The sequence below is a fragment of the Nomascus leucogenys genome, chromosome 21 (genome assembly GCF_006542625.1).
Source record: "Nomascus leucogenys isolate Asia chromosome 21, Asia_NLE_v1, whole genome shotgun sequence".
In the NCBI taxonomy this organism is placed as follows: Eukaryota; Metazoa; Chordata; class Mammalia; order Primates; family Hylobatidae; genus Nomascus; species Nomascus leucogenys.
The window spans coordinates 78,199,687-78,223,559 of record NC_044401.1 but is presented as its reverse complement, the minus strand read 5'-3'; the positions used below and the strand labels follow the sequence as shown (position 1 = coordinate 78,223,559).

General features: G+C 36.6%; 1 protein-coding gene across 3 annotated transcripts; it reads left to right on the top strand.

Moving 5' to 3' along the window:
* Positions 1-5,984: 5,984 nt before the first annotated feature.
* On the top strand, positions 5,985-23,233 carry C21H3orf14 (chromosome 21 C3orf14 homolog). Of its 3 annotated transcripts, none has more exons than XM_003273641.4 (6): positions 5,985-6,067; positions 6,731-6,842; positions 7,470-7,534; positions 8,935-9,058; positions 18,315-18,389; positions 20,255-23,233. In XM_003273641.4, the coding sequence occupies exons 3-6, from the start codon at positions 7,482-7,484 to the stop codon at positions 20,387-20,389; spliced, it is 387 nt and encodes a 128-aa protein (XP_003273689.1). In that variant the 5' UTR covers positions 5,985-6,067; positions 6,731-6,842; positions 7,470-7,481; the 3' UTR covers positions 20,390-23,233. The 3 variants fall into 3 exon arrangements, with proteins under 3 accessions (XP_003273689.1, XP_012357623.1, XP_003273690.1); XM_003273642.4 differs by having other exon boundaries at positions 6,034-6,244; positions 20,255-23,200; XM_012502169.2 differs by lacking the exons at positions 18,315-18,389; positions 20,255-23,233 and adding an exon at positions 10,901-11,111.
* The last annotated feature ends 640 nt before the right edge of the window (positions 23,234-23,873 follow it).

Genomic DNA, 23,873 nt, shown 5'->3' with positions numbered 1-23,873 from the left:
CACATGCCTGTAATCCCAGCTACTCGAGAGGCTGAGGCAGGAGAATCGCTTGAACCTGGGAGGCGGAAGTTGCGGTGAGCCAAGATCGCACCATTGCACTCCAGCCTGGGCAACAAGAGGAAAACTCTGTCTCAAAGAAAAAAAAAAAAAAGAAAGAAAGAAAAATTAGCTAAATCCCAACTGCATATTCAACTAACTAAACTTTTTACTATTCTTATGTTAAAAGTGGCATTCAAATCCCAATTTCAGCAGGGAGTTTGTAAGAATAAGCCATCAGTACAATTACTCAGCTTTCAATTTAAGAAAGTCATTATTAAAAATCTATTTTAAAAAGGGATACTGAAGAGAAAAATGAAATTAGATTTGAAAATAAGACTTGATGCCCTAGCACAGAAGAAATGTATTCACATGAAGTGTTCCAAAAATTAGGTAAAATATTACTGTTCTCATATAAATAAAGAGTATAGGTTTTTTTTAAGTTAACTTTCTCAAATGCATTAAGCCACAACGGCTTTTTCTTACAATATTTTTATACATCATTAGATTCTGAAACAAAGAAGCTGCAATCCAGTAAAACTGCAACCCTTGTCCTTTCAAAGGAAATTATATGCAAGTTTTCAAGTGGATGCACACAGCAAACAATGAGGATGAAAAACTGGCTGGTGCAAAGAGCCTTGAATGCTTTCAATAAACACAACTGTAGAGCACTACAAAAAGATGGAAATAGCAGAATACAATACTTATCAAGTACAGTACTCAAGTATGCATTTAAGAAGGTTCTTAATTGCTTGCTCAATTGTGGACTAATAAAGTTATTACAGGATTATAAGAATCAAAGAGGAATAGAGAGAAAAAAAAATAAGCAAGCCTGAAGGCCATGAACGAGAAAACGCCTACCTCAAGAAAAGCCTGGATTAACAGTCATAGAGACTAGTGAATGTATTGAGAGCCACTGGAAAATCAAGGAAACAGGATTGAAAAAAAAAATAAAACCTTCTATAAATTTTATACAACTGGAAAAGTGTCCATTTAAGACAATGGGTTTGTCTGAGCTCTAAATTACTGAAATTTGTGAAGTAAAAAGTACAGATAGTCCCTGACTTACAACAGTTCGAGTTATAATTTCTTGACTTTACAATGGGTTTATAGGGTATTAAATGCATTTTTGACTTACAATATTTTTGACTTACAGTAAGTTTATCAGGATGTAACCTCATCATACATGAAGGAGCATGTGCATACACATTTACTATGTATACTGTTGGGGCTTAGAAAACAACACTGCAAAATGAATGGTGTTTTGGCATGCTAAACACTTTGAACCATAATAGGAAGGCCTTAGAAATTACCTCAGAATCAAGAACTTTCTTCTTTATTTTTTTTTTTTTTTGAGACAGAGTCTCGCTTTGTCACCCAGGCTAGTCTCGAACTCCAGGCTTCACGCGATCCTCCCACCTCAGCCTCCCAAGGTGCTGGGATTATAGCCGTGAGCCACAGCACACCTATAATCCCAGAATCAAGGACTTTCTAATCTCTCCTGTTCTCCCTTCTCCCCACCCCCAGAACAGGATGAAATTTAACTCTTAATATTCCTTTATCCACCTTAAGACCTGGCCCACCAAAGAGAACACGACTGCCTTCCATCACCTCCTTGAAATTTTATTACCAGGAAAGAAGACTGAGGCATGTAACCACACCTGAAGGGATTTTGTTCTGCCTGTTGGGCTCAAATTACAAAGAAAATCATTCACAAGCTAGTACTTCTACCTCCCAGGTCCATTCATCTTCCCTAATTATCTCTCTGAAAATTGCCTACAGCACCCCCTTCACCATTTCCCTCTCCCTGCTGGAGTATTTAAGCCTCAACCATCTGGCGCCTCTTTGAGCCTCATATTTTGTATGGCTCCTGTGTTTATGCACATTAAGCATATTTGTATGCTGTATTAGTCCATTCTCACACTGCTAATAAAGACATACCCAAGACTGGGTAATTTATAAAGAAAAGAGGTTTAATTGACTCACAGTTCTGCATGGCTGGGGAGGCCTCAGGAAACTTACAATCATGGCGGAAGAAACCTCTTCACAGGGCAGCAGAAAAGAGAATGAGTGCACAAGCCAAGAGGGAAACCCCTTATAAAACCATCAGATCTCTTGAGAACTCATTATCACGACAACAGTATGGGGGAAACCACCACCATGATTCAATTATCTCTACTTGGTCCCACCCTTGACACAGGGGGATTATTACAATGCAAGGTGATATTTGGGTGGGGACACAGAGCCAAACCATATCATATTCCTTTTTCTCTTATTAATTTGTTTATTGTCAGTCATTTCCACAAAGGTTCAAAGAGAGTAGAAGGGAAGCTTTCCCTCTCCTGCTATAATACTACAAACAAATGACTTCCTAAGAATCATCATGCATGCTTTCAATTTAAAATTTCTAATGTTTTCTCAAATGCATTTTACAACTACTGAGGTTTTTGTTTTTCCAAGGAAGGAAAAGCCATATGCAAATTCTCACTGGCAATCTCTAGGACTGAGCATAGTTTTATCAGCAAGATCTTATCTCCACTGAGAATGTCTAGAACATAAACATCAACTGTCAGAATGATTTCTCTATTGCAGCATTTTATCTGATTGAACCTAAATTGATACCTGGTTCACTAACAAAAGCTCTAAAGAAGTATCTGCTTATAAATTCTCTCTACTCAATATCCATCAAGGGCCAATTTAAAGCATTTCAGATATATTTTGAGTACAGAATATTTTACCATAATAAAATGAACAGACTACAATTACGGAACAAGGTAAATTTCTGATTATTTTATTTCAAAGTAAAGTACACAGGCAATTGGACCCACTACCAAATTTCACCCAGGATTTCCTGAAATAGGAAGAAAAACTATGTCAGTCAGGAGCTCTTTATTTTTTTAGTACTTGTCTATCCAGAGAAAACGCAAAGTGGGTCTAAAAAGATGGCCTTTAAATAAACTATAACAGAATTTACTATTAACAACTTGGAGTATTTGAAATAGTCAAGGATTCTGCAATTTTTTTATTTCTTACTCTTTAAAGCTTGTCCTTTCTTTTCCATCCTCAAGCCTTCCTTTTCTGTCTTCATTTCTATTTTCTACTCACCAGTCTTACCTCCTCCAATAATTTCATCTCTTTATTACTATCAAACCTCCATTTTCAAATTATCTGGCATCAGAAATGAAATCTTCAAAATTAAGGAAAATGAGAAAACATTCCTCCCAATGCTTCCTTTCCACTAGGCCTCACACCAGATGTACTCACATGCACACATTTCTATGCAAGCTGCTTCCCTTACTTAGAACACTCCACACCACACTCCTGCCACCTGATACACCCAATCACAAAAAGACTTCCAAATCAGCCCATTTTTCAAGGTCCACCGCAGTCCTTCAAAATGCTGTCTATACTACTCCAGCTCATAGTGCTCTCTCCTGTCTTCTCTATCATCCTCCTAATCAGCATACTTTTTAATTCCATAATCTCAAGATAACATACAGAATCATTTAGAATACTAACATCAAACACTTTGGAGTTCATTTACTAGCAGTGTGATCTTAAGTAAATAATTTCTGTAAGTCTCAATTTTCTCAGCTATAAAAATGAGGATAGTAAGACTTCGGCACACTTGCTCACAGGGTTTTTATGAGGATAAGATGATTCATGGAAAGTGCCTGGTACAGAATAAACATTCAATAAAAACCATTTTTTACATTGTCAGCCATCATCCTCCAGCTTTTTGTGTATACTTTAAAAGCCCAGCCAGATTCTAGGCTCTTAAGGGGCAGATTACATCTTACAGATGTTTAATACATACATCTTTATAGAATGTATGACTAAATGATACAATGTTTTCTAAATAATGAAGCTAGGGGGCAATTACAGAAGATTATATGAGGCTGAGGAGATAATCATCGCATGCTGGTGCATAGAACTGGTCCAGAGGTTAGGAAACATTAATTTCACACCACCTTTGCAGATTGTCTCATTATGGGTCAGTTGTTACTTAGTAGGTTGCAATAATTTTCATGGCAGGCTATGAATGCCTCACTCCAGAAAGTATCCAAACTTACCTAATAAATACAGAAGCTGTATATTAATAGATACAATGTTGCCATAGATTCTTCCTCACCAGCCTGGTGACTCACAGAAAGGGTCAGCTGTGGGCAATATAATGAGAAGGGCAGCTATCACAGACCTTTAAGTAGAAAGTAACCACCTTTATTGGATGCTATAAAATAAATTATCAAAGTCTATCTAGATAACCTCCAAGTGTCTGTGATATATTCCTGATTGCTGTTCTTAAAAACTGCAAGAAAACTCCGAAGGTATTCCTTAGTTCGCAGCTAAGGCGGATGGTGACCTACAAAAGTTGGGCTCAAAGTTGAAAGAGCTGGATATGTTCCAACTGTTACTATACAAACTTACACAAAGCAGGGAGATCAGCAGTTTGTCAAGCAACATACAAATGCTGTAATGAGCCTACAGCATTTGTGGGTTGCATTTTCACGCAACCCATTACCAACTTAAGAAAAATCCTTATTTGTAAATGTACATAAAAAATAAGAATTCCTTATAACCATGCCAAAGCTCTATTTCATTCCTAGAACAGAGGACCGCTCAAGGGTCTACTTTTCATTTTTCTTAAGTGGTAAGGGTATGGAACAGCAAAATCAAAGTTCCTATCAAGTGAAGTTAGAGTACTCTGAAATTATGATGAATGTTAAGGGGAGGAATTATTTCATTCGTTCATTCAAAAATATTTACCGAGCACTTACATGTCAGGCAGTTCCAGTTGCTGAGGATACATCAGCAAAGCAGAGACAAAAATACCTGTTCTTAGGATGTTCAAATTCTAGTGGTGGGTGCACTGGTAAACAAATAAATGAGTGATTACACAATACATGGAATGTTACTGTGTTATGGAAAAAAATAAAGCAGGTGGAGGATAGGAAGCCATGAGGTGGGGATATTTTTATATTGGAGATTGAAGGAATGGTCCTGTGAGGTAACAGATTGAAAGATACAAGGAGTCAAATCTATAAATGTCTGAAGAAGGGGCTTTCCAAGCAAAGGAAACATTAAGTGCAGAAGTCCTGATGCAAGAGCTACGTTTTATGTAAATATTCTGGGAGGAGAAAATTAAAAATACACCTTGGATTTTGGAGTCCTAGCTCTTTGTCTTTTACCAGCAAAGTATAATTTATAAAGAAAACAACTTTACCTCTCTTGAACCTGTTTCTTCCTCTGTATATTAGAGGACTGACACTCCCACGTACTTCAGTTATTTCAAGGAACGAAAATTAAGAAATGCACTTTACAGAAACGAGGTATTACAAACAGTGCTAAATTAACAACCAAGCTTGTCTCCTTGGCTGTCAAATGAAGCTAATGTGCCCATTTAACAGGGCGTTGCGGGGACTCAATGAGATAACTCACGTAAATATGTCGACTGACATTCAGAAACCCCTCAAGGCATGATCCAGCAATACTACTGTCAACACAGGGTCTACGAACTATGAGCGGGCAGGGGCTCTTGCTGCTCTGCTCAGTATGAGACGCCCAGGACGAAGCACCTCGAAACTACTCCATAGGCATTCGGTGAATACACCGACTGTAAACTCCACTCACTTTAGACTACTGTGCCGAATTTTTCGCATTTCTACATTCTGCTGGGACATTCCAGCTTCTAAGAACCCAGCTTCACTCTCTGAAACTTTCAACATATGCAGCTCTCACTTTAAAGGTCTTGAAATGGAGTTACTACCAGACGGCCTTTCCCTAGGGTTCATAAAGACCCTTTCAAACCACCCTCCCGCGCGCCGCGTACCACACGCCCACCTTCTGGTTGCCGCGACTACACCTCACGAACCTTTCGCGCCCGAAGGCGGCCCTTTATAAAGATGCGGTGACGTCACCGCGCGCCGCGCGTGCGCAAATATGGCAACGTGACCACGCCCTGGCCTGCGCTGAGGCCCCGGCGTCGGCGCAGTAGCTGGTGCCTTCCCGGAAGGGCTCAGAGGCGGGCTCGGTGAGTGGAGTCGGACAGTGGGTGGGCCCCCTGACTGCCTGACGGTCGCGCAGGGGCCTGCAGGACCTCTGGGGAGGATGTTGTTAACTTAAAGAGCCAGGCTGATGAGGAAGGTTCATGAGTCCTTTGGGTATAAGCGGGAGTTGGGGCGGCCGGAGGGCAGATGACTCTGAGAAGGTGCGGATCCTCGATTCTAAGGGGAGAATTTGATTCGGTTTTGTCTAAAGTGCTGATAGCGGGCCTCACAGAAAAGTTACCATGAACCGACTTTCCGGGATTCCCTTGGCGCTGCATTAATTGGCCTCGTTGCAAAAGGAAACCGAGAGGAAGGCGGCGAGGATTGGCCTGCGGTGATGTTAGCGGAAAATATCTGTAATTAGACCCCGGAGGGCGGGCCTGTGAGCGATTGCTGTCCGCGGTGCTGAAGGAAAGGCAGCCACGCCCAGAGGAGGAAACCTAATGAGGGCAGGGCGGTGTTTCCGTTTTCCTTGGCGGGGTTCAGCGCCCTACACTCAATAGGCGTGGGCTTTCTAGCAGGGCTGGACACTCAGGCGGTGTGTTAATCTTTAGACAATCTTTATAGAGTGCATAGATGTTTAATTTCATAAAATTTAGGAAAGCTTCATTTCAGGAAGGAATTTTATTCCTCTTTTTCTCCCTTAGGGCAAGAACTTTCAGCTTTTAAGCCCAACCAGATGAGTTTCCTGCAGTTTTGGAGGCCTTCACAGCATTTCACTAGACATCTGTCTGTATTGGTCCAGTGTCTTTAGCCAAGGTGAGCTTGCTCGTGGTGTGAAGTGTGCCATGAAAATGGGCTTTCCTACACTCCATAAATGAGAGTGCTGAGCAGCCAGAGGAAGGGGAAGGTATCTATCTAATTGTGCTTTTCCTCACAGTTACACATGAAAAGTACTTTCCTATTTAGAAGAGAGATGGTAGAACTGGGCACTCTTCCAATAAAGGAAAGACCTTGAATTTCCAGTTGGTTCTCATACTTGTTTGCCTGCCTTTCTGTCTATGTGTGTTTGCACATGCATAAGCGATGGTATTCCTGTGTTGAATTTTACAGAGCGGATTTTTTTTCTGTTGATTCAATAAAACGTTTACTAGTCCTAGTACCAGCTGCTTGTTTGTTTTTAACTCTGATTAAGGTTAGAGTCTAGAAAGAAAAGAGGAGACAATATGAAATATGTTGGGTTTACCTAATTCATGGTATTCTTAGACGTATCTGGCATGCTGAATAAAAATGTGTTTAATTGCATCCTTTCATTTTATACATTATTACATCTTAAGTTTTCTTTTCTGAGAGAACCAATGGATTAAGGTACTAAAATAATCAAATGTTGCAAAGCTGAGGACATGTGGTAGAAGTAACTTCACATGTTTTTTTTCTTTATGACAGCTTTGATTAAAGATGACTTCCTTGTTTGCTCAAGAAATTCGCCTTTCTAAAAGACATGAAGAAATGTAAGTTTTTTTAAAGGGATGATTCAGATACAGAAATTGGACTGGCTTTGTTAGTGAAATATTGTATGCACAGGATGACTTAAAAATTTGAAAGCTTGTCATTTTAATTTTCTGACATTTAAGAGGTTTTAGTGTTAGGGAATTTCATTGTTTCTTATAAGCAAGATTAAAAGGTATGTTCTATGTATTTTTACTCTTTGTAAGTAACATATAGATAAATTTGCTCCTCCTCCCACCCTTTCTAGGCTCCACATTGGTATTTAATTGGCTTCTCTAAACCTCTTACCCAAGGCTGGCTTCATGGGTATATGACTTATATACAGTCACAGGTCCTGCATTTGGTTTAATGCTCTCATGCCATTGTCTTTCATCATTTTGGACTGGACCCTGCAAATTATGTAGCCAGTCCTGCTGTTTGTTTTGTATTATTCACTCTTTTCCTCCTCTGTCTGTGGGCTTTCAGGTTTTCCTTTTCTTTAATTAATTACCAGACGTTCTTTCCTTGGCTCCTAAGATACTTTCCTTACCAAAAAATTGACTGTTCATAGACCTGAGATTTTAATTCCACCTTTAAGACAGCCTGATGAAACACAGTGTTTCTTGAGAACCTCCACAACTATTTGGGAAACAGTTTGACTGTTATGTATACCAACGTATGTATCTTTTAATCATCTTACATATTGTCTTAAAAAGAACAAAAACGTATAAAATAAGCATTTGACCAGCAGGAAACTTTTAAAGTATATTATATGTAACAAAGTAGTTTGAAGATATTTACTTGTAATTTTTTACATCTTTCTTCAATTACTGTTTTACCTTGTTGTGAGTATGCATACATACACACAGCCTCTCACTCATATATCAAACCATCATCTTTCTCTTGGAAAAAGAGGGAAAAAATATTTTTATTGCTTCTTCAAACATATGGAAGTTTAGCACAATTCTAAATGTGTAACATGAGATTCAGGGGTACTGAAGTGTTAAGCAGAAGGTTTCATATAGCAAGTTATATCAATGTATGTGTGTCGGGAGGTATATATAACTATGTGTACAAAGGGATATGTATTACAGTTTGCATTTTCACCAAAAATTAAAACATATCTTCAACATTCTAAAATAATTTCAAAAGACCAGAGAGGCTAAAAAAACAGAAGCATGTACTTATGGCATATATAAAGAATATGTTAATGAAAATAAAAATAATTTTAACCAGACTGACTTAAGACTTATTGAACTACCTCAGATTTTTCACTGTCTTATTAGTTGACATAGTAATTGACTTTCAGAATAGGTTAGAGTTGAAGTGAGATGCAATTAAGAAATGAATTTTTTATATTGGTCAAGCAGTAAAATGTTTGCTTTTACTTTTTTAACTCTATATAATCTTCATTTTTTTCTAGAGTATCACAAAGATTAATGTTACTTCAACAAATGGAGAATAAATTGTGTGATCAACACACAGAAAAGGCATCTCAACTCCAAACTGTTGAGACTGCTTTTAAAAGGAACCTTAGTCTTTTAAAGGTAAGTTTCTATGACTTGAATATAGAGATTTATCTCACCTTCTCAAAAATCTTTTAGGTAAGTTTCATAAAATTGATTTATGTAACTTATTGGTTCTGAGTTATAGGTAGAATTACTAAAGCAGCATCTTTTTTAAAAGCCCATGTCAGTTAGATAAGTAGCATATGTATCCTCATTTTTTTACATTAAAAAAATTGAACTTTGCTTAAGCTAAATGTTTGCAATCAACTAGAAAATCAATGACTACAGAAGGAATTGTAAGGTCACCCTTTTGCAAGAAGTAAGAAACAGAATATGTACCTTTCCATCTTTCATCTTCTTTTATTTGAAAGGAAATCCTGCAAGGCCATAAAGTACCTTTAAGATATTGAGAGCCAACTCACAACTATCAAACATCATAAAAACAAGAACAATTTGATTTTGCCTGACTAGGCAAACACACAGAATTCATATCTATGATAACAGATTTCCCAGCTCCCTCTTGATGGGTATGGAGGAGTGGTCAAAGTGTATGATTGTGCGGGGCCTCACCATTTGGCCAATGTGCCCATTTGGAGTAGAATCATATGTGTAACATTTTTGGCTGCTTGTTATACTTTGCTTCCAGAATTGTATGGCTTCATCCATAATTAAAACCCTAAAGTTTGCTTCCATTCAAGCTTCCAAGAGATCCTATGACTAAAACATTTGGTAGTAAGACTATATTATTTAAGTTATAAAGCAGTGTTTTCAGTTTTTTATTGTTAAATATTTTCATCGATAGGCATGATATAGTTATCTTCTGTCCTCACTAGAGGATAAAGGAAGAGGAAAATTCAGTTATCTTCTCAGCTTCTGGCAGTTTGATCCACAGTAATTTAAGTCACAGCCATAGTGCTACCAAAGCATTCTATATTGCCATATGTCTTACTTGCCCAATGGTGTTAGCAATATTTATTTTTAAATGGAAATATATAGGATAATCTGGAATTTGCTCTGAAAAGTTAGAAAAACTAAATTAGAAGGCTTAATTGCTACCTACCTGCAGCACGTGATATGATATTTGGTTTTCAAGCATTTTCCTTTTAATGAGCAAGTATTTGATGAATGCTTAGAGGGTCCTTACTATTGAGCTCGTTCTGGGCAGAAAGTAGGGACAACAAAATAAGTATAAATCAGAGCTCTTGATATCAAGAACCCAGAAACTTTGTGTGATCAAACATTAAATTACATGGAATGGAGTCAGGACTACAGAAGTAAGAGTTAAAAAATCTTTGAGAGCTAGAATATTCAAAAAGGTCTCAGAGAAGAAGCTAAGCCTAGCCTGTGTTTCCATAGGCAGAAGGCGAGGCATACTGTTGGATTCTTACAAAAGAGCCAAGACCCGAAGACTGACCTTGTTAATGATCCTGGGAGTGTGACTAACTAGCCTAGAAATTCACAGGATACAAGGTTGGATATGTGTTATGGGACCAAAGAAGTTGACACTTGATATATAGACGTAATTCAGTACTGAAAATGACTAAGCAAAAGAAAAATACAGACTTACATAAGAAATAAATGAGTGGGTATTTAAGAAAGATTCATTTGCTATTTAGATGCAAGATGATTTCAAAAATAGAGAGAATAGAGTTCAGAAGGGTAGCTAAGAAATCATAGTCATACATATATAAGGAACATAATGAACCTGATTTCATAGTTACGAGAAACTTCAATTTGGTATGATTTTTTCCCCTGATTATCAAAGTAATATATTCCTACTGTAAAAAAAATTTTTTTTAAGAGTAAAGAAGACGAAATAGCATAACTTCCATATCATCCTACTGATCTAAAATTAATACATTTTTGTATATTTTCTTTCAGTACTTCAATAAACATTTATTGAGCAACTATTATATCACAAACACAGTGCTTGCTGCTAGAGATGCTGCCTCTTCTCTTTTTTTGCATTCTTTGAGTCATTGCATATGCAATTTTTAAAATCCTACTTTCCCTCATATGTTTTTAAACTTTGGAAAGAATTTTAGTGGCTCTACCGTAGAAGTCATTATGAAAGTAAAATAAATGAGAGTTAGCCAGGCACACTGACTCATGTCTATAATCTTTGGATTACACTTGGGGAGGCCAAGGCAGGAGTATCCCTTGAGCCCAGGAGTTCAGGACCAGCCTGAGCAACACAGCAAGACCCTATCTCTAAAAAAATGTTAAAAAACTAGCTGGTCGTGGTGGTGCATGCCTGTACTCCCAGCTGCTTGGGAGGCTGTGGCAGGAGGTTCCCTTGAGCCCAGGAGTTCAAGGTTACAGTGAGCTATGATCATGCAGTGCAGTCACTGTACTTGCAGCCTGAGTGACAGAGTGAGACTCTGTGTCTGGGGAAAAATAAATAAATAAGACTTGATTGCAGAATTTTGAGTTGGTAGACACTTTAAAAATATGTATATTAGATTTGATTCTCATCTAAAGGTATTTAATTTTTTTTAGCGTTAAAACTTTTTTCATGTTAAAATAGATAGAAGTGGACCTGCTTTGAGTCAAAGCCTCACCTGTTCAGTCTTTCCTTGACTGCCCAGCTGTGGCTTTAAGGAACTGTGAAAACCACTGATCTGGGCTAATTCCGTAATTTAAAGATGAGGAAACCATAGGGCAATTACTCCTGATACCACTTGTTCAGGACAAGTTAAGTTACATCTAGGATAGGTACTTCAGAAGTACAGCCTACACTTTAAAAACAGTTCCAATAAAACTTCAAAGCATTTCTGTAATAAGAGTACAAAATATGGATGACCTCTATTAACATCCATTATTTGACCTTATTTAAATCTTCTGACCAATATAATAAACATTAAAAAGGAATGAGCTTTCACTTTTGAAAAGGAAGGTATAACAGTAGCATTTTGGAATGATATGGTTATATACTTTAAAAAGCCAAATTTGTTCTAAAAGTAGTATAATATGAGTTAAGTAAAACTGATGGATAAAAGATACAAAAATCAATAGTAATTCTATGTATACAACTGAAAAATACAAGAAATCACGTTCACATTAGCAATAAAATTCTAAAATACTTGGGAATGATCTTAACAAGGGGTTTGCATGATTCGTGTGAAGACAATTATTACACTGAAATGGAAGATTTGAAAGAAAACTTACAAGGAAACATATGCCTTAATCCTGACTAGGGAGACTATTGTTTTTTTAAAGTCAGCTGTTACACATACCCTCTGAATTGAGTCTTTGTAAAGACTAACATAAAATTAAAAAGCTATCACAAAATTATTTTTAGATTTAAATAAGTTCCAACAGAATTTGCCTTGAACTCAATAAAATTTCTGTAAATTCCTTTGGAAAACAGCAGGAATATAAAATATCAAAGAATATATTTTAAAAAGGAGCAGTGAGGAAGAGACCAATTCCATCAAATATTTGAACATATTAGTAAATGAATAGATATGAATGTAGGTAGTGAAGAATAGGCTTCAGTCAGTAACTATCATAAAAGTTAGTGAACTTTGAAAACACAGGGTGGGTGATTTTTCCCTGTTAGTAAAATGGAATTTATCTACCTTTTAAGAATATAACAGAATTGGTATAGATTTGGAAGAGAAAGAGAAAATTGTGTTTTTTATAAATACTGCCACAATGTAAGCTGACATGTCTCCCCACGTACCTACCATAAAATTTAGTTTTATCTAGAAAGGCAATTCTGTAAGTAGGGCCAGGTGCGGTGGCTCACGCCTGTAATCCCAGCACTTTGGGAGGCCAAGGTGGGCGGATCAAGAGATCAAGACCATCCTGGCCAACATGGTGAAACCCCGTCTCTACCAAAAATACAAAAATTAGCTGGGTGTGGTGGTGCGCGCCTGTAGTCCCAGCTACTCTGGAAGCTGAGGCAGGAAAATCGCTTGAACCCGGGAAGCAGGGGGTTGCAGTGAGCGAGATCGCACCACTGCACTCCAGCCTGGCGACAGAGTGAGACTTCGTCTCAAAAAAAAAAAAAGGCAATTCTGTAATTAAACATCACCTCAAGAGTAAGCTCATGAGTAAGCTGGGCAAACACTCCAGGGTGAGAAAGAATGAGAAAGTGCTGTAGCTGGTGAGAGAATCCTTCCACTGAAGAATGCCCTGGAAGCCTTTATGGGGCAGTTGGCAGTTAAACAGAGACTTCAACAAACTGCCACCCAAGATGGTCGGTGACTTACGTGACCCTATCTCTCCTCTTTCCTTCTTACATTTCTCACCTCCAGTTCCTTGAAGAATACGTTTAATAAATGCTTATATTGTACCAATGACCCTGTATCTCATGCTTTAGTATCTTATTTTTTCTATCCCAGAAATGGGCCCTCCAGCAGATTAAAAGATTAAAACCAGCCTGGCCATAGCTGGATTCACTGTACATATTTATAGTGAGGTATTAGATTTCAAGTTTTGGAGGAAGTGGCATGTATAGGGATGGGGAGAGAAAGAGATCTCAGCATGTGACTTTCTGTGCTCATATTTCACCTTTCCTAATCATGAATCAACTCATTTAAATATAGCCTTCTCAGTTCTGCCATAGAGTAACATTTATACCATCATCTACACTGGGAACTTGTTTTTTAACTGTTATGAAGAGTTTCAAGCCTATATAGAAGAGGGAATGGAAGAATGTACTTGCATGTACTTATTACCCAGATTCAATAATTATTGAAACATGGCCAGTCTTGCTTCATCTATATACCTCATCCCCTTCCCCAACCACTCAGATTATTTTAAAGGTATTCTCCAGAAATCATATTGTTTCACCTATATCTATTTCTGAATATATGTATTTTTTCCGTGTATATCACTAAATGATAAGGACTATTTTACTATTTTAGGCAAAATCACAATACTATTATCAATAAGAAATTATCACTAATTCCTCAAATATTCAGTCAGAGTTCACATTTCTCTGATAAATCTGTAGGCATGTTTACATTTGTTTGGATCAGAATCCAACTAAAATCTAACATTGTACTTGACTGATAAGTCTCTAAAAGTATCCCCTGACGTTTTCATCTGCTTTTAATTTGTGTGCGGAGGAATTAGGTCATTTGTCCTATGCGTTTCCCAGTTTGGATATTGCTAATTACATCTCTGACATATCATTTTGCATGTTCCTGTATTCGTAATTCCTATAAATTGATCTAGAGCTGTGCTGTCCAACAGAAATATAATGTGAGCACATATGTAATTAAAATTTTCTAGTAACCACTTTTAACAAAGTCAAAAGAAACAGATGAAATTAATTTTAATAACATTTTAATGAGGCATATGCAAAATATTATTTCAAATGTTTCTACCAAAAATTTGTAATTAAATATCCCACATTCTTTTTCTTACTAAGCCTTCTGATTTCAGTATATGTTTTGCACTTACAGCACATCTTAATTTGGACTTGCCACATTTTAAGTGCTCAGTAGCCACATGAGGCTAATGGCTGTCATATGAGCAGTGAAGTTCTAGAGGCTGGATCAGATTCAGGTTCATTGTTTGGGGGAAGAACATTTCCATAATTCCTGGCTGTCTCTCATTTTGGAATGTTGGCAGTCATTGATGATCATTGCCTAGATATATTCATTAGAAGTTGCAAAATTCTTTTATTCCTTCTCTTTGAATAGCTTGTAACTTATATGAAGTTCCCCTCATCACTTACTTGGTTACACTGAAGTACAGTTCATGTAGGAAAAGGTATGATGACTGTTGGACACTTTCTCTATAGCTTTCAAAATCATCTTTTGGTTCTCTGGCATCCTCTAATGGTGACGAATGAGGTGGTATTTTGTTTTTAATTTATCTAGGATTTGCAATGTTTCAATCCCTTGCAATTTTTGTTCTTATTTATGCCCGATGTGTCCCATTTTTACTATGGGGAAGCCTCTTCAAGTTAACTCCTGAATGTCTTTGACATGGTCCTAACAGTCTTTGATAGTTTCTTTTCTTTATGATGTGATAAGTTATTCCAGGCTCATTGTGTGCCTTTGCTGCCCAGACCTGGAATTGGCCATTGCTCCAAGAAGCCCTGGTTCCTTTTGGCAGGAAATATATTTAGAGCCCTCAATCTGGGCACTAGGAATGTTTATTTCAACTTGTTTTGTTGTTGTCATTAAGGTAAAATACATCAAGAGCTCATAACAGTATCTCCAGTACAATTGCACGATTGCAGATTTAACTTAAAATCGCTGATCTTATGCATCTAACCTTCTTTTTGTAACACCAAAAATCTGTTTCCAAAGAATTATTCTATGATAGAGACATAGCTATCACCAATAATGTGATTACTGAGAATGGTTTTCAGTAAGATAACTTTTACAATTTCTTTTTGTCCCCAGGGCGTACCCCCACTAGGGGTGTCCAGTCAATACTGTGTTCTAAGAATACTTGATGTAGCTCTTCTCTGTGTGGTTATACCACCAACTACGTAATAGTTAGATTTGTCACAGTTAGTTTCCAATTTGGGGGGAATTGCTTTTTTATTTGTCCTATAACTATATAAAATTTTAAATGTTCTAGTGGCAAGTCTATAAGACAAAGAAACAAAGTATAGTCAAGTACGTGTCGCCTCCCTTTTCGCCCCCTTTTTTCCTTTCCCTCTGCCTGCCTTGGATACCTTTTTTTAAAAAAGTTTTGGTTTATAATCAGGAAACTTTGACATCTTATTTATTCATTTAATGAATATTTAATGCCTAGTACATGCCCTGCACTTTTTTAGATACTCAGATGCATAAAGGTTGTATGGGACACAGTCCTTACCTTCTGGTAGTATATAATCAAAGGAAAGGTTCTTATATGGAAGTATTGGGTATAACTGGCTATAGAAGGCTAGGAACAAATTGCAAAGTTGTTTTTTTTTTTTTTAAGTCAGGCTAAGGAATTCACACTTCATCCTCTATGTAGTGGGGACGGATGATTTTTTAAGTCTAGGGAAAGACATATTCAAAGTAGTTCTTTAGAAAAATGAATTGATCCCCTCTTAAGTATGGACAGAAGTAAAACAAGACATACTCTAGGCATGCATCATAGAGTAAGTACTCCTAAAGTATTTGTTGAATGAATAAGTGTAATAATAAGGCCATAGCATTGGGAATGAAATGAAAAGGCTAGGAGAGATATCTTGAAAGAACAATTAATAGACCTTTGAAAATTTAAATGGCAGGTATAAGAAGAGTTAAAGATAGACTATAGAGCATAGGTATCTGAGGGAAGAGAATTCTCACTATTGTTCATTCATTATATCCAGTAGGAATAAGATGAGCTTAGTTTCATTTGGTTGAGAAGTAAGGGCTAGGAAGAAAGGTTAGCCATGCCTCTACAGTAAAAGTTATTAAAGCTAGGTAGACCACAATCTTGAGAGAGATAAGGTAAAAATATGAGGACAGCTGCCACAGATCTTAAGAAAGCTCACACTTAGGAACAAGGACAGAAAAATTAGCCAGCTAAAGAGGAAGGAAAGTAGGAATCAGAGGAGAGCATGTCATCTAAGAAAGCAAATATCTCTTAAGCTAAGAAAGAAGTTTTTCAGAGGGCTGATAATTTATAGTCAGAATGCTGCAGAGATAACAGTCAAGTGTCTAACCATAGGCCTGCTTTACCAGGCCACATGTCTCCTACTTGTATCTGCCTTTCCATTTACAAATCTGCTCTCCTGTAAGAGAGATATTAAGTATCCTTATTTTCTGGTCTTCAAGAAAAACGTTTATAATATTGTCTACAATGCTAAGTGGCACCAAGATCTGCCACTAACAATAATCTTATAACTTCTTAGAATAATGACCATAATTGGACTTGTGATGATTTTATTTGTGTTTATTTGATTTATAAAGGTAAAAAACATTTTTTCCAAGACCTTGTAAAACCTCAGTGTAATCACACAAAAGTTATTAGGCTTCTGTATCCGTCATAGCGTCAGCATCAAAAGCTCTTTAGCATGCGTCTTAGCTATAAACTTCTGGTATGGGATAGACATCCTAAAAATCAGCTTTTTTCCCTAAATTCATGGCTTTTTTCCTTCAAATCACCTTCCTCTAGAGAGCAGGTGCATTAATGGTTGTGCAACTTTGGGGAGTCCCTTTAGGGAATTTCCTGTTTTTCCCTTTTACATTTCACACCCATTCCTTGCTCCCGCCGCAACCATCTGCTATCTCTTTTCTCCTGTTCAGCATTGGCTTCTTCACACCCCACTCCCACGCCCTTTTCCATCTCTCTCCGTCTGTCCAACAGCCCTCTACTTAGATTGCTCCAATGCTTGTACAGGAATCAGAGAACTTTCTCTTTTCTGTCAACTCACTAAGCTCAAAAGAGAGACAAAATCTATATGGCCTGTGACCAAGGCCACTGTGAACTTGACAGACATAAATGGGCACAAGACAACATGGGTGCTGATTTTGGGAGCGTTTATTAGACAATGCTCAAATGTTTCACTAAAAATTTGCAGAGTCCTGCATTTCTGGGCATTTGCTTCGTGTATATATCAAGATAAGAATCTTTACCAGGGTATGAATTAAGTTTAGTTACCTTGGTGTTTTTACAACTATAAGAGAAAATACACATATCTATAAGTAAAACTACACATTAAAGCATGGTGCTTGAATACTTTCAGCTGAATGACATACTAGCTAGCAATAAAACTTGCTATTGAAATTAGCTTAGAAAGCTAGTACTAAAAAAATCTAGATAGTATAATGAACAGGTTCTTGTCACTAAGTACTGAGGTATCTTACTGAGCTTCCATTAAATATATGGAATATTTGCATATATAAATTTTTAAATTGAACATTGAACAAATGAAATGTGTGCCATTGATAGGCTATTTACATCATCGGGAGAGACTAGAACTCTTCACTTTTAAGATTAGCACAGGGTGGGTCTGAGTATCTGACTATTTTTGTATCTGAATATTATTTTATCCTTCTGGCTGTTTTTTAGTGACGTAAGAGCTAAATTAATGCGCTGAGCAGTATTATAAGACACTCTTGATGCATGAATTACTGACATTTACTAGCTACTCAAAAGTGAAAAGGCAGAACTTAGAATTACCACCTCCCCCACCTCTATTTCAAAATAAGAAACGCTGTATTCTTTATCTGAAATGGATTAATTGAACAATGATCGGTTTTCCTACCATGGTGTGCCTCCATCCATTCAAACTATATCCAGAGAAGAGTTGAGGTGAGAGATTTGCGATATAGATATTGCTAGTACAGGTGCCATTTGTTTTATGTAAATCCACTTTAATATAAAATGCCGATATCTGTTACAGGATATAGAAGCAGCAGAAAAGTCACTACAGACCAGGATTCACCCACTTCCACGGCCTGAGGTGGTTTCTCTTGAGGTGAGCATCTTAAGGAACAAATGTAAAAAGAGAGACCCCATCTATCAGTAGTGCACTACAAGTTAAACAATGGTTATGTGTATTTTCCAGATATATTTATTCTGTAAATTAAAGAAGATATGCCTGTTTGATCTTTTTATGTCCACAGTACTGTGCTTTATACATAGTAGGTAACTGAGAAGTATCTTGATTTTAAAAAGTTTAGCAATTGGAAATTTTATAAAGATAGGGATCTTTTCACCTTGTCACTTAGAAACAACTAGCCTGTTAAACCGTAACAGACAATATGCACTAAATCATGAGATGACAACACACCTAACTCAAATGCTTTTGCTGCTTGCTGATGTTAGAAGTAGCAGTTTAGTCCCTTCACCAAAAATTTAACCAGAGCTAATTAAATTCATATTATCATACAATATAGTATGGCTTTTGTCTGTTTTATTTTGTTCAGTTCAAGAAGAGATTGGGAAGATGGTTAGCAAAAATAAACTATATTTGGTATATGAATATGTTTGTGATGAATGGGAATTTACTACATATAGAATAGTTTCATTTTGTATTTTTAATGACCTTTCTCAAATACAGTTTTGCTTTCTCCCCAACTGGGGATGAATAGACTCAAAATTAGAGGCTGAAAATTTTCCCCTCAATTTTCTGTGTCATCTTGGGTAATAAAACAAGGCAGCGATCAAGGATACAAAAACTCTGGTACAAAGTTGTGTCTTGGACATGTCTTTTTCTTTGTTTGATTCTCCTGTACCTTACTCTGGCATATACAGGACCCACACAATGGGAGTTACTCCAGCTGCGAATGTCAGGGAAACTCCCAACCGCTCCCAACCACCAGCCTCAGATGGTATTTTTCTTAACTAGTCTTGCACAGCAGGATGACCTTTACTTTAAGTATGTCAGGCTGTTTCTCAGACCACATGCATGGATATATAGACATACAGAATCCCTCACCATTTTCAACTTTCAGAACTGCTGTATTTAATGCCTGGAGTGAATATTTTTGTGTTTTTAGTGCTAACTCATTGGCTGAATTTCCAAAAATGAGATTGATAGTGATGATCTAATATCAGTTGCCCTCCTATGACACAGGGCTTTGGGTAGTTTAGTTCGCTTTGACCTCCTTAGGGCAGTCACCCAAGAAACCAAAGCTAGACACAACACAGCAATGTTGCATGAGCTTCTGAAGCCTATAGACTTCTACAGTCAGACCAATCATACAGCATCTCAACTTCCAAGCTATTTGTATTAAAAATGGTTAAATTATATTGACATTTTTGTCATCATAAAAATGGGGAAAAATTATAGTAGATCTATATTTCCTACACAATTAAGGTTCCAATGTATCTAATTCCTGTACTACAGCACACTAGTTGTATTTCAGTTCCTGATCTCATCCCAGGTCAAATCTTTTGATGTTAATCCTAAAGCATGATTTATGTTTGATAATTTCATTGTAATAATTTCAGTATGGGGTAATCATTTGGTATGGGATTTGGAATATTAAACAAAAACATTTAATGATTATATCACCATAAATGATACTATTAGCAATAATCATGAAGTTGGCCACAAGAGGGCGTGTAAAATCACAATAAAATTCTAAAACCTGTAATTCTGCCAGGCTCTGGTTTTACTGAGAAATTTGAAAATTAACACTAGTAAGTAGCCAGATTTTTTTCTAAAATTAACATAAAATATTCTGTAGAGGAAATGCATTCTACGTATATGTGTGTGTGTGTGTGTGTGTGTATACACGCACACACACTCTTAAGTGAATAAACATTTAGACTATTATGAAGAGCCAAGTTCAATTGCTTGATATGCTTTTTTACTTTTGGATTTTTTTTTTCCAGACTCGTTACTGGGCATCAGTAGAAGAATATATTCCCAAATGGGAACAGTTTCTTTTAGGAAGAGCACCATATCCTTTTGCTGTTGAAAATCAAAATGAAGCAGAAAATACCATTCAAAATGAGGCACAGCGATAACTTCTTCACATGCTATTTCAAAAAGCCTGTTTAGTAAAGCTGAACGTTAAGGTGTATGTAGGTTATTGCAGGAGCTTTAGGAATTAAATATGTTCATATTCTTCCATTATCTCCTAAGTGACAGTGAAGATATGAGAATTTACTGGCAAGTCTCATGTTATCACCTACTACTATTTCAAGGTCATGAATTTGCTTTCTACCAAACCCACAGATGTGTTAAACACTAATACTAAAAGTTGGACTCTTTATTAATTAAATTATTGTCAGTGTTGTGAGTGTGTTGCTTTAAAAAAAAAAAAACAATTTACAATCATTCTCCTCTAAGCAGGTATCTTGGTTCTGGTTTTAAGTTTTTTAGAATCTTTACTTTTTAGGGACAAAGTATAGGATCAACATGGTTCTTTTTTTTTTTTTTTTTAAACCATTATTGTTTCTTTTAACAAATTAAAAGACAATGACCCCTAGACTGCTCTAGTAAAATAACTTATGAGAAAATGAATTCATAGGATTTTGTCCCTCACAGATAGCCAAAGCTCTACAAGTTCTGGAGACAGAAAGAACTGAACTATAAAGCAGTCAATAAGTAGCCAGTTTCAGGAAGACTCAGACTTGGTTTTGATAAAGGATGCCTTTTAGAGCTGGGAATGGTTATTGGATTTTGACTTGGTGAAGGATTGCCAACCTTGTGAATGCAAATAACCCCACTCTTGTCTTTTCATCTTTAAACTTCCCCTCCCCACTTCCTTCTAATTTCATTATTCCTGAAAAAACTGTCAGTCAGAAAGCGTTGGGTCACAACCCTAAACAGCTTTGAGATTCCTCAGTCCACCTCTGCTTGAGCACTTAAAAAAAAAAAAAAAATATATATATATATATATATATACACACATATATATATAAAACTTTGCAACTACAGAGGCAGCCTCTGCTAGTAAAGGGTACCTATGCTATATTACAATGAAATGTTTTAAATTTCAAGCTGGTTTATGTTTTTAAAAGAAGACAATAGGAAAAGCTAAATACACAGCAACAACAACAACTATATTGAAACGTCCATTGTGCCGATAAGTTCCTTTAAACTACCATCTTGGAAATATCCTGTCGAGTGGGTGTTGGTGTGGGTAACAATAATGTTGTTTTCATAATATGTGCTGGCAGATTAGCACACTTCTCTACAGTGTTAACAGTTGTAATTAAGGAATAAACAGCACAGGGTGTCAGTCCGATGACAATTTCATCTATAGTGTCACAATACAAAATGTCACAAAATATTAGAACTGTTATATAACTATAAAAAGTATCAACTTAAAAGCTAAAAGCCTTTGAAAAAAGAAGACAGAGGAAGGAAGAAAAAAGAAAACTGGCATAGCAACCAGAACAATTTTATACCTTCTCAAGAATGTTCTGTCATGAAAATAAATTGATAATTTTTTTCTGTTACATTACAGTTTGGTTTCTAGCCATCCAGTTGATTTAGCAGGAGAATGCAGGTTTTTTTAGCAGCTTTGAATTGGTAAACAGATTTAGATGTAGTAGAAAGGAACATGAGGAAGTTGTTTTTTTTTTTTAACATCCAATCTTTCCCAGCATATGCACATAAGAAGGTGAATGAAGCAATGTGAAACTTATTTCTCTTTAGTCAAGTGAAAAAAAGGCTAAACATTTGTTAGATGGTAAAATATTGTGTCAAGCGAGTAGGCAAATTCCAAAATTACACAGTGGTTGATGCGTTAACATCCTCAAATATTTGAGCGTACACTTCCTTTGAGATCTGTAAATTAAATCACCAGTAGGTTAGATTAAAATACAAAACAAATGGCAATCTAACCATCTCAGAAAAGGTTCAGGTTTTTTTCTCCCCAAAATTGAGAACTTGCTAAATAATTTTTGAAAAGCATAAACATAATACACCCTGGGTTACGATCGAGGGCAGAAGGGAAGGCATTTCCAAGGCTCCTGCTGTAGTGTTTTCCCTATTTTTGTTAATACCTCAAAAACTCCCAGAGATGACTTTATTCCTGGCCCCTGCAGAGCTCTCCTCCCCACCCCCACCTTGTAGACTGTAACAGATTGCACCACATGGTGTCTGTTTAAAAAAAAAAAAAAAGATTCCCATAGGGACCTGGATATCCCATTAATGGGCTTTATATTCCTCATGGCAACTTAGCTTTACACAGGAATTTCCAAACATTGTTTTCTGTTAAGAAGGGAGGAATACCATATATAATGTATATTTTTTCTACAATTAGTAGGAATCAGACAAGGAAAAGGAAATATCATCTCTTCACACCTTTCTCTCCAAATTCAGTGTTCTTTCCATATGCTCCATTGTACTCCACCACTCTTCTCCATGAAAACTATGAATTTATGTTTTGTTTTAGAAAAATGGAGTTTTCAAAATGAAAGTCAAATAATTTTTTCCAAAGCCGTTTGTGGACTGTTGCAAATGCATAAATATTAAAAGCTCATTTTCTGCAGAAACACTTCTGCTGTATGAAATTATTAAACTGTAAAATGCTAAAGATCAGAAGGAGCTACAGTTTTTCTTTAAACTTGAAAAAAAAAATTAAGTATTAAGGAAAAAGCCTAGTACTCTGGAAACCAGACATCTGGTCTTTCTCATGCGTAGGGAGCAGTGTGAACGAAAGTGAAGTCAAACGGACAGTTTTTTCCTGCATGATGCACAAGGTGTTTTAAATTGTCAGCTTAAGGTTTAGATGAAGATAATCTTTAACTTTGTTTACAATTTTTGCTATTTTGCATTATCCCCCTTTTTCCATAAAAAATAAAGTGCATATGTCTGCAAATTTATTTTGAGTCAAAATCAAACTTATTTTGAGATTATTTTATCACTTCTGAGATAATTGGAGACACACATGTGTGCACGTATGTGTGTGTGTGTGAGAGAGAGAGAGAGAGGAACCAAGGGTTGCTGTCACCAATTCCAGAGGAAGATACTAAGCTTTAAGCCCACTGGGAAGTAGGTTTTTAGTGTGTAAAGTTAAAGCACAAGGCCATAAATTTGGCATATCTACAAAATATAGTCTTCCCTTTCCTTTCATTAGTGTATTAATTTATCTTTTTTACTCTAAGCCAATTCACATCTTTTTCTTTTTAAGCTAGTCTTTTATTTAAAACAAAGTTTTCAATCCCGCTAAGGAGTTCCCCACCTCCTTTTCACATACTGCCCAAATATAAAGTTAATAGCTACATGGTTTAAAACACTATACATTTCAATAGTCACCTATTTTTTTAAACCTATTCCACTGTAATTAGTATAAAGAGATATCTTTTTTAAAGATTTGCTGACCAAAACCTATTCTTCAGAGAAGGTAATAACTGGGTGATGAGTTCAAGCAGAAAAAACAAGTCTGGAAAATATGTAGGAGAAAGAGAAGAGATTACTTTGGGAAACCTTCAAGTTGGAACAAGGGTCCCTCCCACCCCCATCCCACCTGCACCCCCATCCCACCCCCATCCTGCC